General features: G+C 34.4%; 2 protein-coding genes and 2 long non-coding RNA genes across 4 annotated transcripts; 2 read left to right on the forward strand and 2 right to left on the reverse strand.

Moving 5' to 3' along the window:
• The first annotated feature begins 573 nt into the window (after positions 1-573).
• LOC115978329 (L10-interacting MYB domain-containing protein-like) lies at positions 574-2,335 on the forward strand. Its single transcript, XM_031100350.1, has 2 exons — positions 574-1,346; positions 1,434-2,335. Exons 1-2 carry the CDS (start codon positions 999-1,001, stop codon positions 2,064-2,066), a joined length of 981 nt encoding a protein of 326 aa, XP_030956210.1. The 5' UTR covers positions 574-998; the 3' UTR covers positions 2,067-2,335.
• Positions 2,336-7,157: 4,822 nt separating this feature from the next.
• Positions 7,158-8,125, reverse strand: LOC115976795. Its single transcript, XR_004088390.1, has 2 exons — positions 7,680-8,125; positions 7,158-7,353 (listed from the first exon to the last, which is right to left on the reverse strand). It is a non-coding gene; the product is annotated as an uncharacterized LOC115976795 (long non-coding RNA).
• A 538-nt stretch (positions 8,126-8,663) lies between these two features.
• Positions 8,664-9,235, reverse strand: LOC115976794. Its single transcript, XR_004088389.1, has 2 exons — positions 8,849-9,235; positions 8,664-8,728 (listed from the first exon to the last, which is right to left on the reverse strand). It is a non-coding gene; the product is annotated as an uncharacterized LOC115976794 (long non-coding RNA).
• Positions 9,236-12,136: 2,901 nt separating this feature from the next.
• Positions 12,137-15,099, forward strand: LOC115971857. Its single transcript, XM_031091940.1, has 3 exons — positions 12,137-12,305; positions 13,706-14,029; positions 14,912-15,099. Exons 1-3 carry the CDS (start codon positions 12,137-12,139, stop codon positions 15,097-15,099), a joined length of 681 nt encoding a protein of 226 aa, XP_030947800.1.
• Positions 15,100-17,086: the final 1,987 nt, after the last annotated feature.

Below are 17,086 nucleotides of genomic sequence, written 5' to 3' on the forward strand. Positions count from 1 at the left end.
AATGCTTTCAATCCCCTTCAATGCTCCGTCCAATTCGTCTTCAATGTCGTTCACCTACCCACCAACCAGCTTTGGGTCAAAACAGAGCATAGCAATTGATTACTGCAAACCCAGTAGGTAGAACCAAAAGAAAAGATCCCCTCTATTCAACAAACGCTCGAGCTCACCTTCTCTCCGCTAGGGTCATCGTCGCCGCCACTCCCCATCTCTGCATTCACGGGTATGTTGTTTTCCATGAAGCTTCATCAATTTGTGTTTTTTTGGGTTTAACCGTTTGTGTGTGGTTTTTGTATTCAACTTCTGTGTGTTCTCTGTTGTGTTTTCCATGACACTAGTGTGGGTTTATTGATCCTTTGTCTAATACCAAAACGCTCACTTAGTGCCTCTGTTGGATATACCATTGTTTACTTTGCATTTTTCAGATGAGTTTATTTTGCATTTGGATCCACCATTTCTATTACTTTGCCTAACTGAATGCACCCAAACTGTTTGTTTAAATGCCTTAATGAGTATAGAAGGTAGTTGTCCAATGCTTCATCAATTTGTGGTTTTTTGGGTTTAACCGTTTGTGTGTGGTTTTCGTATTCAACTGCTCTGTGTGGTTCTATCATATTATTGCATCATAATTACGAAATATATATTTGATTTTCTTAATTATAGTCAAATCAAAGTTCAAAATTTGTAAAATTCTTCTTAATAACAGTTTGTAGACTTTTTCCCTACTAATCATATAAGGGTGGAATAAGATTTTTTTTGTTGATCTTCTGTTCTGTTTTCCATGACACTAGTGTGGGTTTATTGATCCTTTGTCTAATACCATTATTTCTCTTAGTGCCTCTGTTGTATTTGGATATACCATTGTTTACTTTGCATTTTTCATATGAGTTTACTTTGCATTTGGATACACCATTTCTGTTACTTTGCCTAACTGATTCTAAAATGCACCCAAACTGTTGGTTTAAATGCCTCAATGAGTATAGAAGGGAGTTGTAGGAAAAATGGTTAAGCAGAAGAAATCAATGGAGGGTGATAGTAATGATGAAAGAACTGACTGGAAAGACCCTAAGGAACTAGAGGCTTTTTGTCGGTTTTGTGCTGTTCAAGTCATGGCGGGCCAAAGGAAGCCTACTGGATTTTTGTCCAAAATTGGCCAAAGTGAAGTGATTCGGCAGTTGGGTGAGATTGAAAAAGTAGTGACTTGGCTGCAGATTAAAAACAAATGGGATCATTTGAGAAAAAGGTGGAAGATTTATAACAAGTGTTTGGAGAATGAGACCGGGTTGGGTTATGATCCTGTAACTGGGATGTTTGACGCACCTGATGAGTGGTGGAATCGAAAGATTGCAGTTAGTTTTGATCAATACATAATTGTGAAAAAATTTAGTGTCTAAAACTATATTCTTATGTTCTAACTACTGGTTGTCCACATGTAGGCATGTCCCGATGCAAAAACCTTGAAAACGAATGGTTTGCCTAATCGTGACCTTCTGAACATCATGTTTAGAGGCACGGCTGCAACGGGAAAAAATGCATTCTGCACGAGTGGTCCAATACCAACGGAAACCACCGAAGGGTCTGGGGACTCCGGTAATAGCATAGAATTTGTTGACCCCCAATGTGAACCCGTTGTGAATGTTGACGCAATGGAGGTTGAAGGTCCATCATCGTCGAGGGTAGGACCAGCAGTGAATAAGGGGAATGGCCTAGCAACCAGTGTCCACATCTTCAAGCCAATTTCCAAGAAACCAAAAAAAAGGCGTTCAACCGCGCAAGAGATGTCGAACTCTTTGAAGAGTATCTCAAATGTTATTGTTAAAAGATCTAGTCTAAATGCCCGTACACCATCTGCTCCCACAGCAACGGCTCAGGTTAAAGAAATTCTGGACATGGTGTTGAGTCTTCCTGGGGTGTACTCAAGTCATTACCTTCATTTGTTCAGCACTATCTACTTCATGGAAAAAGAGCCGGGTAGACACATGTTTGCAGCACTTTCCGATAACAAGGATATCCAGCTAAAGTGGCTAGAAAAAGAGTACCAAAGGCACCCTGATTATCATTTTTCGTGAAGGAACAATAGATTGTCTCGATAGGGTTGTGTAGGCTTGGTGTAGTAATCAAACTTTCAGTGTTGTATCTATTGCACTATTATATTTCTTTCTTTTTTATTGGTAGGAACTAATGCTTGTTATGAGTGTGTATGTAAGACAATGTTCATCATTCCTATGTGTTTGAGCTATATTTATATATGTTTGTCCAATGCTTCTTTTATCTGAATTTTGCATTTAATATTTTAGAATTCAGCCCTTCTCTTGCTAGTAACTGGAGTTTGTGATGGATGGTTGACTTTGCTAGACGCAAGTTTTATATTAATGGAGAAAATGAGCCATTTCACAGTTTTGGTAATAAGAGCTGCCCTGTGTGATTTCGTACATCTGTTGGTCTGCATATTTTTTGAGATGCCTGCATATTGCTGCCTGCATTGCTGGTTCTGTATTGCTGAATCTGTATTGCTGCCTGCATATTTTTTTTATTTTTTAAATCAAAGATTATTTATTTCATGAAATTTGTGGAGTGGCTTTTGAGAATGTTTGCTGGTTCTGTATTGCTGCCTGCTTAACTGTTTAATATTTGCTTACCTGTCAAAGAAACCAAATAGAGAATGTTTTGAGCCGACACTATAGAAAAGGAAAGTGCCGGGCCTTTTAGAGTTTTATGCAATGTGAAAAAATAAAAAAAAATAAAGCATCTAAATTTGATTTTAGAGTATGTTTGGGATTTTATCACTTTAATTTTCTTTCTCTCTCTTTTGTGTGAACCCGCATGAACCTTTTTTTTCCCTTTCTGGACAATGAGTTAGGATCATTGGGAAGCAAAATTGCAGTATAACAAGGCTTGTTTTGTGCTTGATGAATAAAATGGTACCAACCTATATGGCAATGATGTCACTGTGTGGGTTAATAAGCAGAACCACAGTAAGGTGGTGGTGGAGGTTTACTCACATGATTCTAGCTCCATAGGTCGTTGGGGTGGATTCCCCTATCAGTTACTGAGTAGGCTGATTATTTGGCTATTATAGGTGCTCAATCAACTTCTCATTTTTATAAATTTTTAGGAATAAGGCTTGCCTAAGTTTTCCCCTCTTTTTGATATGTTCTTTGTTTTGATTTTGGTCATCTAGTTGTTTGTTTGTTCATTGTGTTTTTCTCTTTTTTGGTTTGTCTTTTATCTACCTTTTCTCTTTTGGAGATCTCTACCCAATCCCTTGTATCTTTCTCTCAATATTTATTTTTATTTTCCTTTGAAAAAGGAAAAAGTTCTATAGCCTTCCCTAGATATTGGAGCAATTGGCCAAAGTTACAAGAGTAGGGTACTTTGTGTACACAGCCTCTGTACATGAGGTGGATTAGGGGACCCCCTTCAATTGATAAGAGTGGGCATACTAGGCATTGGGAGCTACCTATGGTTTGAAATGGTGGTTTTCTAGTAAGCTGTTGGGAGAGGAGAGGAAGAGCCTAGCTTTGTTAGGATATGGCCTTGTGGCATGAGTAGTTTTTGGGTAAGTAATATTTTTAAGATTGAAGGCAGATGCTTGTGGTGGCATGAGTAGTTTACTGCTTAGATGTGGCATGAAGTAGTGTTGGTGCTAGGTTAACCATAGTGGGATTGAAACAGTAGAAGTTAGGAGTTATTATGCCACAATTTGTTTTTTGGTTTAATGGTAGTCATCTTAAAATTTTGTCCAGAAGAGCATGCTCATTGTTAGAGTTTGTAACTTTTGAAATGTCCCCATAACTCCAATGGCTAGTCATATGAGTTAGCCCAATTTCATACCTTTTTGTGTAATTAGTGTTTTGACAACCTTTCTATTGAGGTGTATTTTAAAGTAAGTTTGTTTTTTACATCCTTTGTTTTCTCAATGACCATGTTTTCTACAGAAAGTTATATTAGTTGCAACATTCAGCTTGAGGTGGTTTTGTTTGGTTGGCCAAATATTAACCAGTTCATTTTTAGAAACTTCTACTTATGGGAGCATGGTCCTTCATCATCAATGTCATCACTGATGGAATCTTCCTTGCTCCCTTTTAGCTATATCACCTGGATCATTTGATTGAATAATGACCCATTCTCCACTTGTAAAAAAGTCACATTTACTTGACTCATAATTCCAAAAAAAAGAAAAGAAAAAAAAAGGACAATGTTCAGCTAATATATCACATGGTCATGGATGTGCTTTGGTCAAATAAAATATAAATACATTAAATATATATATATATATATATATATTGATGTCTACCTTGAATGTTTTATTGTTATTGCTTAGACTATTTTCTGATTATTATTTTTTATTGGTTGTATAGCATTAGATATCATCTGTATTTCAAGGCTCTGAATTGTAAGCTCGATATCTTTTGGATCATTGTTCAATATCTATAAAGCAGTCTCAAGGTATACAAAAAGGATGGATTTGCTAAACGACTCATTTGATTCCCAGCACAAGTGAGTTTCTATACTTTCCCTTGTAGATGTGAATCTATAATTTTTAGAAATATTGGATGAAATCGTGAAAGCATATGCTTAGGATTGTTAATTTATTGGTACGACCATAGTTTGAGCCTAGTACCAGTTTGAGTTCCAATAAAATTTAACAACTTGTTTTTAGGCTACATATTATAGTATCACATGAATAAATGTACATGCAATTAAAGTCGGTAACATATGCAGCGACGCAGACTTCGATCTTAGTGACGCATTGTACTCGCAGCATATCTAGTCGGGTGTGCATGTCTAGCTTACGTGAATACCTATATGACTAAAGTACCATTGCATACGAATATACAAACTGGCTTAGAATGGGTACAATATATTTTAACTGGACATGAGAAGAAATGTCGAAGAAATTTTAGAATGTCAAGCTATGTGTTTAGACAATTGTGTAATACACTGCGCTAGTATGGATATTACGGTACCAGAGGTGTTTGTGTGGAAGAGTCTCTGGCAATGACATTGATGATACTTGGTCATGGTGAGGGTAACAGAATGGTGCAGGAAAGATTTCAGCACTCGGGTGAGACAGTGCATTGACACATGGGCACGGTAGTTACATTATTAGCCACTGTTATGGCACGGGACATTATCCAACCTGCTGATCATACATTTCGGGACGTGCCAGAACATATTCAACATTCAGATCGATATTGGCCACATTTTAAGGTATTTTGTGAATTTAGTATCTTCACTTGATTTAAGTTAAATTATCTTTATGGTCATACTACGTATTTTATTTCACATGGTATTTTTGTCCCAATGATTAGGGTTGCATTGGTGCAATTGATGGGGTCCATGTCCCCGTGGTCATTGATGTTAAGGACCAGCTCCCATACTATGGCAGGAAGGGGATCACCACAACAAATTGCATGTGCGCATGTGACTTTGATATGAAGTTCACATTCGCATGTGTTGGATGGGAAGGATCGGCGCATGACACGAGGATTTTTTACAGCTGCGTCAATAATGAGAGTTACAACTTTCCGAACGCTCCAGCTGGTTTGTAAATATTCAGTTTAATTACAGTATTAAAGTATGTATTAATGTAGTGAAAATACTAATGTAATAAACGTTTTCATTTGCAGGGAAGTATTATTTGGTTGATTCAGGATACCCTATGAGGAAAGGGTTCCTTGCACCATATAAGGGGGAGAGGTACCACATTGGAGAATTTCAGCCTTCTGAAGTGTTGCATCGTCTAGAGGAGATGTTTAATTATCTCCATTCATCACTCCGTTCGGTCATAGAACGAACTTTTGGAGTTTGGAAGAATAAATGGAGAATTTTGAGACATATGCCACCTTTTAAGATGCACACTCAAAACTTGGTCATTGTTGCTACAATGGTTCTTCACAATCTCGTTAGAACACATGAGATAAACAATGATGCTGAATGTTCAGGATCTACAGAGGCCACATCATTTGGTAGTGAGACAGGTCATTACGATGCCATGGCAGAAACAATCTCAATCTTGGACGAACCTTAGATGAAACAGGTTCGTATGCGTATCACAAGATCGATATGTGCGGACGATAAATGACTTTTGTGGGGATCATAACTGATGGTTTTTTGAGTTCGTGGATTTGTTTTGTTATGAATCATAAGGATCAAGTGTTAAATCTGTATCTTAGAAACTTTCAGGACACTTGATAGTTTATCCAAATTCACACAAAAAGTGTTTTGTTGTTGGCATCGACTATGTATTTTTCACAAGTAGAAATAAGACCAATTATCACTTTCGTACTACAGTGCTCGCATTGTACTCTTTCTGATACGTTAGTGTGAAAAGATGAAGTTCACACTCAAAACAGATTTCCAATGAGTTTTAAAATAAATTTGCATAATATAAAGGCAAAAACAAATACACAACGTGTTCAAATAGATTGTAAAATATTCCAAATAAATGACATTAATCAGGAAACTTGATTTAAAAAAAAGCCATTCAGGCAGAATAATATCAAATAGAAACGAATCAATAGAATAATATCAAATACAAAAGAATCTACATGAAGCCCTAAACAAATTTTAGCTATCCCCAATAATTAAGATTGTACTCTTTCTACTACTTTGCAACCTAGCTTTGGGTCAGAGACACTACTACTCTGTCTAACATTATAGAGCAAAGCATCACGCCCAATTAAAACTACATGAAAAAAGCCATCATATTGGTTTGTACGAAGATCTAGTCCCTCTAAAAGTCCACACCATCTTGGATCATGGGATACAATTTCTTTACACTTGTATTAACTGCTTCGAGCTCTTTCAAAACTGTAAATCTTCCAGTTGAATATAAATTTCTAATTTCGCTATTAATGCTAGTTTGCAAACCGGTCAAAGCTTGTGCCCACAAATATTTGTCATCAACATTCAAATCAAACAACTTTCTTCGAAAATCGGAGAAGGCTGAAGCAAAGACACTGCAGATAACAACAGAAAACTTCAATCAATAAAAAACTTCACGCATATTTAGCCCAAAGATCACTTTTTTGATCCACAGAAGAAAATTTTTATGCGCATTTATTAATACAATATTGTCAACAGAGATTATTAAAGGGCAAAAAAAGTAGAACTGCACAATATTATCAAAAAAATATTATTATAAGGCAAAAAAGTAGAACTGCACAGAGCACAACTATTGCCTTTTATTAATTCAACATATTAATTAACAAACATAGGAAATATACATCATCTCGAAAAGTAAGATGATCTCTTCTTCAATCGCTAGGTAGAAGCTAATCACTCTCATGCATCGACTCATCAAACTTCAAAGCTCTCAACTTTTCACCATTTTAGCTTTGCAGAGAAGTACTGTAACAAGTTAACCCACATAACAAATAAGAAACCAGTAATTGAGGTGATAAAGAAACTTGTAATCTTCAAATGCTACTGAATTTCCCATTTCTTCTTGAATCATTTTCCCCCTAATTAAACAAATTATCAAAACCCACCAACAAAACCCAACATCTATAGCATACAAGATAAACAAAAAGAACTGATGCATGTGTGTGAGTACATATACAAAAATGGATACATAAAAAATTCTATATGTAGATGAAGATCTGAAAAAAGAAGTTATTGGAGCTGGGAAAATTAGGGTTTTTGGAGGTGGAAAGTGGGGAGAGAGGAGGACTCACCTTGGACTTTGAAGAATTTGAAAAACCTGTTCTCTTTCTCTCTCTGTGTTTCTCTAATCAAACCTTGGCTTGGTGTGAGTGTGGTCTTTTTATCTCGGGGGCTGAATGTAATCAAAAACTATCAAAATATATAATAATATATCGAGCAAATTCACACTGATGTCCAAGAAAAACCATCAGGAAAACCATAAGACAAAGCACCAATTTCCTGCACTTATTTGAACACGTCTTTAACTAATTTATGCACATGGGCTAAGTAAGTAACTGACTGCAAGCTTTGCTCATCTCAATAAAATTCATAACCAACAATCCAGTATTACTTTAACCCAAAGCACATAATAACAATCCAGTAATCCACATATAAAATCGTATCATCTTCAAAAGCAGGATATTTAAGAATAATATAGGATGCTATCAATCCAGTATTACCTTAGGTTACGAATTTTATAATGGCAAACTTTTCCATAATGAAAGTATGAATGAATCTGCCTTCATTTGCAACTACATTCAGGAAATGAAAAGGACTCAGATTTCACAGATTTCACACTCCAGTCCACACATTTCAGGTATAAAACCTCTAGCTCTAAAAAACCAATATGGCCAGGACTCAGCTCTATCAGATTATTCTAGCAATCCACAATCCCTAATCAAAGGAGAAAGATCATCTAGAAAATATTAAAAATAATAATTCACGAAATTGCATATGATAAATGTCTTTAAAATATTTAAATGCTAAAGTCACTCAACAAAAGTCGGGTAATGCCCTGTTACTTGGAAAGTGCATTTTTATCAAAGTGCAAAACTCTTCTTCATTTGAAGCACAGAATGAAGAACACCACAATTGAAAATCAGATAAAGAGAGGGCATTCACAATTCTAACATCTTTGTTGAGAATATTTGGGATCACAGTATATGTCAAAAATAAAATTAAAAGAAAAACATTGTCAAACGAAACAGAGAGATTGAAAGAAACATTACATTTTCTGAGCAACCATTGCCAGCCTTCTGAACACTTTCAATGGTTAACTGAAACAATTAAATTATGGGCACTGCAAAAGACAAAACCAATGGATATTATCACTGGGAAAAAATATAAATTAAAAAAAAAAAAAAAAACCGAGCAACATTTATGGAATTTTAAAAATCGATTGGAAAGGGGAAAAAATTACCTTCAGTACTGGGTAATATGACATCCATTTGCAGATAAAACCAAAAATCTTGCTAATCGAAAAATTTACATTCCCATATATTTATGGGAAGAGATGTGTCATGGGTCGGAGCTCGAGGGACGGAGGGAAAAGGGGGAAATGGGTTTCTGGAAGGAAGAGAAGATGCCGGCGTCGGACTAGTGTTGTCTTCCGATAGATGGATTTCTCACCTGGGCTCTTCGCCGGCGTCGGACCGATGTAGGTCTTCCTTCATCAATCTCGGATGGGCGTGGAACTCTCCACTTCAGAGGCTTAGCTAGGGTACGGTGAGGAGTGGAAAAGAAAATCAGAGTAAAATTTTGGTATTTATATGCTACAGTAATTTCAGCAGCGCTATAGTACTTTCAGCTAAATTTATCACACGAGTTTTCCTACTTATTTGCTACAGTGTTTTCAATTTTCAGTTTTCAGTTTCAGCAACAATAAGCTCAATCCAAACGGACCCAAAGTTTTAAAGTCTGCATTTTCAAGCCGCACGTTTTTTTTTTTTTTTTTTTTTTTTTTTTTTTTTTTTTTTTTTTTTTTTTTTCTGGACGTGCATCTATCATTGTTCATTATCCATGAACAGTGATTTTAGGCTTATGAACAGTAAAAAACAGAGTGAACAGTAATATTTCACACATTAAAAAATTATTTTACTATAGTGTTTTTAGTCTTCAATTTCAACAAAAATAAATTGTATTCAAACGAACCCTATATATACTTTGCAATGGCTGCTAGAGCTTACACAGATTTATTACATATTCTAGTTATAGAATGGAAATAAATACAATGAAAGACATTACATATATATGTTTCTTATGCATTGTGTTATTTAAAGACACTCAAGGCCAAGTTCATTTTTATCATCTGTGGGGGAGGTGTCTGCCATTTGTTGCGCAGTATGGTACGAGGTGGTTCATCCTTCCTAATATTCTCCAAAAAAAATTTCGGCTTAAAACTGCTATAAATTACTTAAAAAGAATATGTTAAGTAAAAAAAAAAAAAAAAGATGAAATAAAATTATGGTAAGATGGTAATCAGCGCAATTGCAATGATATTAGTTAAATGATGGACAAAAACATGTCGAAGATGAAATAACATTATTTAACATTATTGATGGAGATCTTACATGCACCTTTGTTTCATCTCTGGTCATAATATGTCTGAACCATGCATAAGAGAGAGAGAAGAGATATCAGCCATTAACAAAACATTCACGTATGCAAAGTTGGCCGGCATGGCATGGCATATAGAGATCAGAGTTGGAGATCCTATCGCAGAGAGAAGGTGCCTATTACTATATTTCAAGCACTATAGGTGCCATCTCTACTGCGACAGGAACTCCACTTTTAACCTCAGTTCACATGAATTATCATCATCTTTGTGGTACTAATGCTTACAAGAAGTTGAAGGGACTCTTGTCACAGAAGGGATGGTTCTAGCTAAGCTTTTGCTTGTATAACTCAGCCTGGGCCATCTCTCCTGCGACAGGAATCCCTCAACTTCTTTTCCTTAATCCCTTCCTCATCATCTTTGTGGTACTAATGCTTACAAGAAGTTGAATGCGGACTCTTGTCACAGAAGGGATGGTTCTAACTAAGCTTTTGCTTGTATAACTCAGCCTGGGCCATCTCTCCTGCGACAGGAATCCCTCAACTTCTTTTCCTTAATCTCTTCCTTTACTTCCTATCTTCCATGCTTTTCTCATATTGTAAACTCCACGCAATTTATAGAACAAAAATTAAGCTGGACTCTTTCTAGGTCTCTTTCATGGAATGATACAATGAAATTACTCCTACAATATAATTAAGTTGCTTACTCTTTGGCGGGTTAGTCTTTGCTTTGAATGAATTTTGGTATGTGTTCAATATGTCAATGTTCAATAGTCACTAATTCTCATTGGGAAGTAGTTGATTAAGAAAATACAGGACAGTTTCCTTTCAATGTACCCGTAACCTTCACTGTAAATCCATATAAATATATATATATATATATATATATTAATTTGTGACTAATCAATCCTTCATTCCAAACTAAGGAATTGAATAAAGAACTTTTTAGTTGAATAAGGACCATGTGATACGTGAAGAATAATCAGTCATAGTAATTTATGTGTATTCTTCTTCTTCTTCTTTTTCTTTTTTTTTTTTTGGGTCCAAATAGTAGGAGTTTGTTTGTTTGTTTTTTATTTATTTGATTTAGTGATGAAGATGCCGGCATCATGAGCTGGATATATATTCACCATAAAAGTGAAAAGTTGTCGTTAGGCAAAAAGGCTGTTGGTTATTTACTAATTACTAACACAACTTAAATAATAATTTAGCATGCTAATAATAATTTATGATTAAGCAATGCTATTTATTGTAACTTGTATGTGTTTTCTTGTAAAAGCTGATTATTGACTTCAAAGATCAGTTGAACCCGTCAATATGTGATTTATAAAGTATGCCGTAAGAAAAGAACTTTGAAATATACAAAAGGGGCGTTTGATTCGTTATGATATGCCTTTAATGTGATGCACATTAAGATAATGTGACATTAATATTTTTAGTTTATTTTATTTTTTTTAACATTACCATAATTTAAAATTACAAAATATATCACATCACATTAATTTCATCACTTTCCTTTTTCTTTTTCTTTTTTATACAAAATAGAATTTCTACTCTAGTCTAATCTAAGTATATATGTTTGTGAAACTCCCTCCTGGAGACTTAAACCCCGGACTAAACCCCTCACACCTCACAAGCATTTATACTTATGAAGTGACCACCGCACCAAGGGTGCATGGTGGTCTCATCACTTTCCTAAATAATATAATGTTGTATTCTTATATTGAGATTACATTAATATAATATTATGGTGTAATGTAACATCACAGCAAACCAAATGACCCCTAGCAAAAAAAAAAAAAAAAAAAAAAAAAAAAAAAAAAAGCCCAAAAAAAAATTCAACTAAAATCTCAAAAAAAAAAAAAAAAATTTGTAACAAAGCAAGCCCACCAGGGAAAAAAAGCCCAAAATCAATCGGTAAAGCAAACCCAATCTAAAGAAAAAAAAAATAAGTTAAGCAAACCCAACAGATTACAGATGATAGAAAACCCACGGATTCTTAAAAAAAAAATAAAAAACAAACAAACAAACCAAAACCCAATATACTGAAATCAGAAACCAACGAATGGTGCAACCAAGTAGTAATAGATGTTGAAAGAAAGAAAGAAACCTAACCTAAAGAAAAAACCTAACCCAATATACTGAAAGCTCTAGAATGGCAGTCTGCAAAACCAATGGATTGGAGAAGGAGATTGCCAGATTGAGCCTCAAACTCAAGCTCCAGAACAGCAGAACACATCGGATCGGAGATCGGTCTTCCTCACCTCGACATGCTGCCCAATGCCCGTCGACGCCGCCCCTCAGCCTCACGCCTCCCTACTCCGGTGCGCCCTTAACCTCAAGGTATTTCATCTTTGTCTCAGTCTCTCTCTCTCTCTCTCTCTCTGAATAATATTGAAAGTGAAATGAAATTATGAAATGAGACTCTCTCTCTCTCTCTTTAAGACTTTATCTGATTCTCTATTTCTCACTGTGATTGCATGTTGCTTTTGCTTAGTTTTATTTATAACTTTATTAATATTTGCCCCTATTTTTGGCATTATCTGTTGGTGTTGCTATTGCTATTGCTGTTGCTGTTGCTGTTGCTGTTGTTGAGATACAATTAATTGTCTTTTAGTGTTGGTGTTGGTGTCTTTTGGTGAGAATCGTGAGATACAATTAACTGGCTTTATCTAATTGGCTCTAGTCTTGTGATTGGGGGCCATGGGGCATTGGGACTTGTCTGTTAAATTGGGGGGAGGGGGGTGGATAGGGGCATGGGCCGGGGTAAATGCACATGGGGTGTGTGGCTGTGTGCTAATGCAGTAGTGCAACTAATAAACAATCATTTAATTAACCAATAATTAATTGGGGGAAGCAACTAATAAACAATAATTAATAATTTAATTAACAAATACATTATAAAAGACAAACAAATTAAATTATGTTACTATGTTAGGCTAAACAACAATTAATAATTTTATAATTAATGAAACAACAATATAACAAATTATAGTTTATAAAAGACAAACAAATTAATGAAACAACTAAACAACAATAATTAATAATTTTATTAATATTTCAAATGAACTTATAGTTTATTATTTATTCTTTTGCTAGAATTATAGACAAATATTTGATAAGAAAACCACGTACCTAAGATTCATCTCCTGTGCAAGATTCATCTTCATCTTCTAAGTGAATTTGTGTTAACTTTAACTTAGAAAATCTTCCTTAAGATCTTGGGCTACAAGAAAAGATATAATCTTATCATCCTAATAATCATGATGAAATAAGAGGATATTATTTACAAAAAGGCCATTGTCAACCTATTTTCCAAAACCTTGATGATTACCCTCTATCATATTTTTCTGGAAAGCCCCGTCAATTTAGTTCCGAATGGTATGTAAATAGAAAGTGGCTGGAATTTAATATAGACAAGGATGTAATATTTTGTTTATATTGCTACCTATTTGGGCAAGATGTTGGTAAGCAAGGAGGAGGTGAGACTTTTGTAAAACGAAGGGATTCAAACTTTGGAATTAGAAAGAGAAGTTAAATTCCCATGTTGGAAGAGTTAATAGTGCTCATAACCAAGCTGTCAAGAAAAGTAAAGATCTAATGAAGGAAAAGCAACACATTCAAAGTGTTTTGGTTAAGCAATCAAATCAAGATAAAATTGAATATCAGGTTCAATTAAATGCAATAGTTGATTGCATAAGATTCCTCTTATGTCGGGGATTAGCTTTTCATGGTCACGATGAATCTCAAAGTTCAAATGATAAAGGAAATTTCCTTGAGCTTCTACAATTTTTGGGGGGTCACAATGAATCTATCAATGAAGTGTTGCAAAAAACTCCGAAAAATTGCAAGTTTACCCACCATGATATTCAAAAATACATTGTAAATACAACTGCACGTGAAACATCTAAAGCCATCATCAAGGATCTTGACAATGGGTTCTTTTTAATATTAGTTGATGAGTCATGTGATATCTCAATGAAAGAGCAAATGGCTCTTGTTCTTCATTATGTGAATAACAAAGGAATTATTATAGAGCAGTTCCTTGGTATTGTACATGTACCAAGTACCACTGCTTTATCACTCAAATATGCTACTGAATGTTTACTTTGTGAACATAATTTGAGTTTATCGAAACTACGTGGGTAAGGTTATAACGGGACTAGTAATATGTAAGGTGATATCAATGGTCTCAAAACTTTAATTTTGAAAGAGAATAAGTCAGCATTTTATGTCCATTGTTTTGCTCATCAACTTCAATTGACACTTGTTGTCATTGCTAAAAATCACATTAACGTTGCTGAATTTTTTTATGTGGTTAGTAATTTAGTAACTGTTGTTGGAGACTCTTGTAAGAGACAAGATGCTATTCGAGATGCACAATTTGCTTAAATTAAAGAAGATTTAGAAAATGGTGTACATAAAAACGGGCAAGTTTTGAATCAAGAGACAGCTCTTAAACATCCTGGTGATACACATTAGGAATCAAATTATGAAACTATTCTCAACTTGATTTTGATGTTCTCTATTGTTGTTAATGTACTTGAGATTATTGAAGAAGATGACCTCGCCAACTAAAAAGTTGAAGCTCAATTTATTATGAAGTCAATTCTATCTTTTAAATTTGTCTTTGTTCTATACTTGATGAAAAACATTGTAGGAGTCACAAATGAGTTGTCAATAGCATTAAAAAAAAAAAATCAAGATATAATAAATGCTATAGATCTTGTTAAACCGTCTAAGCAATGATTGTAAGTGATGAGAAAAGATGAATTGATATCTTTATTGACTAAAGTGTCTTCATTTTGTACCACACATGATATTCCTATCTTGAATATGGATGAAATATTTGTACTTAGTGGGAGGCTGCGACGCAACACCTAACAGAATAGAAATTTACGTCATTATCATGTTGAGTTATTCTATACAGTCATAGATATGCAACTTCAAGAGCTTAACAACCATTTTTCAGAGGCTAATATCAATTTGCTACTTTGTATGGCTTGCTTGAATCCAAGTGATTCATTTGTGGCTTTTGATAAGGAAAAGTTGATACGTCTAGCAAAGTTCTATCCATTTGATTTTCTTGGGACAGATATCTTGGCACTTGACTCTTAACTTCAGAATTACATTTTTGATATGCACAATAATGACTTGTTTTTAGAGCTTCAAGGAGTTAGTGAACTTGTTGAAAAGTTAGAGAACACAAGGAAGCATGAGAGACTTATCCATTAGTCTATTTGCTTGTGAAGTTAGTTTTGACCCTTCCTATCACTGCTGTGACAGTAGAAAGAAGTTTTTTAGCAATGAAATATATAAAGAATGAACTGCGCAATCGAATGGGAGATTAGTGGATGAATGATTGTTTGATTGTGTATTGAAAGAGATGTAGATTGTAGCATTGATAATAAGACTATCATGCAACGATATCAAAATATGAAAACTGGTAGAAAGCAATTGTAAACTTATATATTTGCATGTTTTTTTTTTTTTTGGTCAATATATGAATTTTTATTTTTATTAGATTACGTAATTTATGTTTCTTAAGGAACAACCTGAGAAAAATTCCCAAAGCCACCATTGAATTTTCGTGAATTAATAAGTTGACGCAAAAGAATTGGGTCAGTGGGGCATCAGCCCATTAAAGAGATATGGGAATGTTTTCTTTTTGGGCCAAAATATTTTTTTTTAACCTCCGCTTTTTCCCTCCCATTCTCTTTTTTTGCCCTTCACTTTTCTCTCTCTAAAGGCCGAGCGATCTAGAAAAAGAGAGAACCAAAGTACAATGCTTTTATCAATAACTCACTCATCATTCTGAAGCAAAAATTCAAAATTGAATTCACAAAAGAGATCTTGCTTTTTGCTCAATACAATACATGTAAATTTTTTTTTTTTTAGGTTATCTCTACTTGTGGATTCAAAGAAGAATAAACCTTCATGGATTCGAGACTATCTCTCAAAAGTAGAAGTATATTGCTTTTTGCAGCTTTCCACCTACTTCATTAAGGGCCTCATTTCTGCAAAAAAAAAAAAAAATTGGCTTCATTCTTCTTCTACTCCAATAAGCATTTAAAATGCAATAAAAGATGTTGAGGATTTTTAAAAGCTTGAAGCAGGTATGCATTGATTTTTTCTTTTATTTTGTATAATTGATTTCTTTAGAGCTTATTTGAGTTATTATGTTAAACAATTTTGTTTGTGTTTTTTGTTTTAGAACTTGGTGAACTTACAATTGCAAAGTAAGAAATTGCATCGGAAACAACTATGGAAGCTGATGATGTTTGATTTGTGTTGCCTTGGCTAGTTAGATTAGAAATCTATCGACAGAAATGAATTTTTATTTTGGATGTTAGGTTGATTTTGGACTTTTATTATGACATACATAGGAATTTTGTAAATGTGGACTACCACTTGATTATGAGTTTAATTATGATAGGACTTCTATAATGGTTTCAGATGGACTATTTGGTATTGATACACGATTTATGACAAGATCTATGAGTTATTTTTCAGTTGATATATGACTTTTATTTTTCCACAGGATTGTGTTATATTCAGCACCAAAAAAAAAAAAAAAAAAGAGAGTTGTTATGTAATGCACAGTGAAAGGCTAAATGCATCGGGCTCTTTATAAAAAAATATTGCGCCACCATATGCTCAATGAGTCGCATTATCTAGTAATAGAAAGCTTTTCCACGTGCAAGCAAGACAAGGTCGCTCTCCTTCGTATACATAATTATTTGGCAAAAGCCCAAAAATTGGAAGCCCAAGATTGAAATCCAAACTAGACTAACCAGGACCGACTAAGATTGGTGACCAGTCCGATTAGGTTTGGTCCAAGGTTTTAAGTGACCGGTCCAATCTAAAAAATGCAAAAGACCAACTGGCTTGGACCATTTTCACCCATAGTAAACTTAGTAAACTTACATAAGTGTTTTTTATTTTATTTTTTATTTTTTATTTTTTTATTTTTTATTTTTTTAAATTCTAAAAATCAGTATGTAGTTAAATAATCTAATAAGTTAAAAGGAAAATGAAACCCCAATCAAATAACCACTTGCAAAAGTGTTAAATAATTAAGAGGGGGGAGGGGGGAACCTTTACT

This window comes from Quercus lobata, chromosome 2 (assembly GCF_001633185.2).
Source record: "Quercus lobata isolate SW786 chromosome 2, ValleyOak3.0 Primary Assembly, whole genome shotgun sequence".
NCBI classification, from domain to species: Eukaryota; Viridiplantae; Streptophyta; class Magnoliopsida; order Fagales; family Fagaceae; genus Quercus; species Quercus lobata.

What these genes read in the sequence shown, in the direction of transcription:
- LOC115978329 (XM_031100350.1), top strand. Translation starts at nt 999, where the DNA reads ATGGTTAAGCAGAAGAAATCAATGGAGGGTGATAGTAATGATGAAAGA. An exon ending in GGTGGAATCGAAAGATTGCA is followed by an intron (nt 1,347 to 1,433) that starts GTTAGTTTTGAT and finishes GTCCACATGTAG; the next exon opens with GCATGTCCCGATGCAAAAAC.
- LOC115971857 (XM_031091940.1), top strand. Translation starts at nt 12,137, where the DNA reads ATGGCAGTCTGCAAAACCAATGGATTGGAGAAGGAGATTGCCAGATTG. An exon ending in CCTCACGCCTCCCTACTCCG is followed by an intron (nt 12,306 to 13,705) that starts GTGCGCCCTTAA and finishes GTCGGGGATTAG; the next exon opens with CTTTTCATGGTCACGATGAA. An exon ending in TATTATAGAGCAGTTCCTTG is followed by an intron (nt 14,030 to 14,911) that starts GTATTGTACATG and finishes TATTCTATACAG; the next exon opens with TCATAGATATGCAACTTCAA.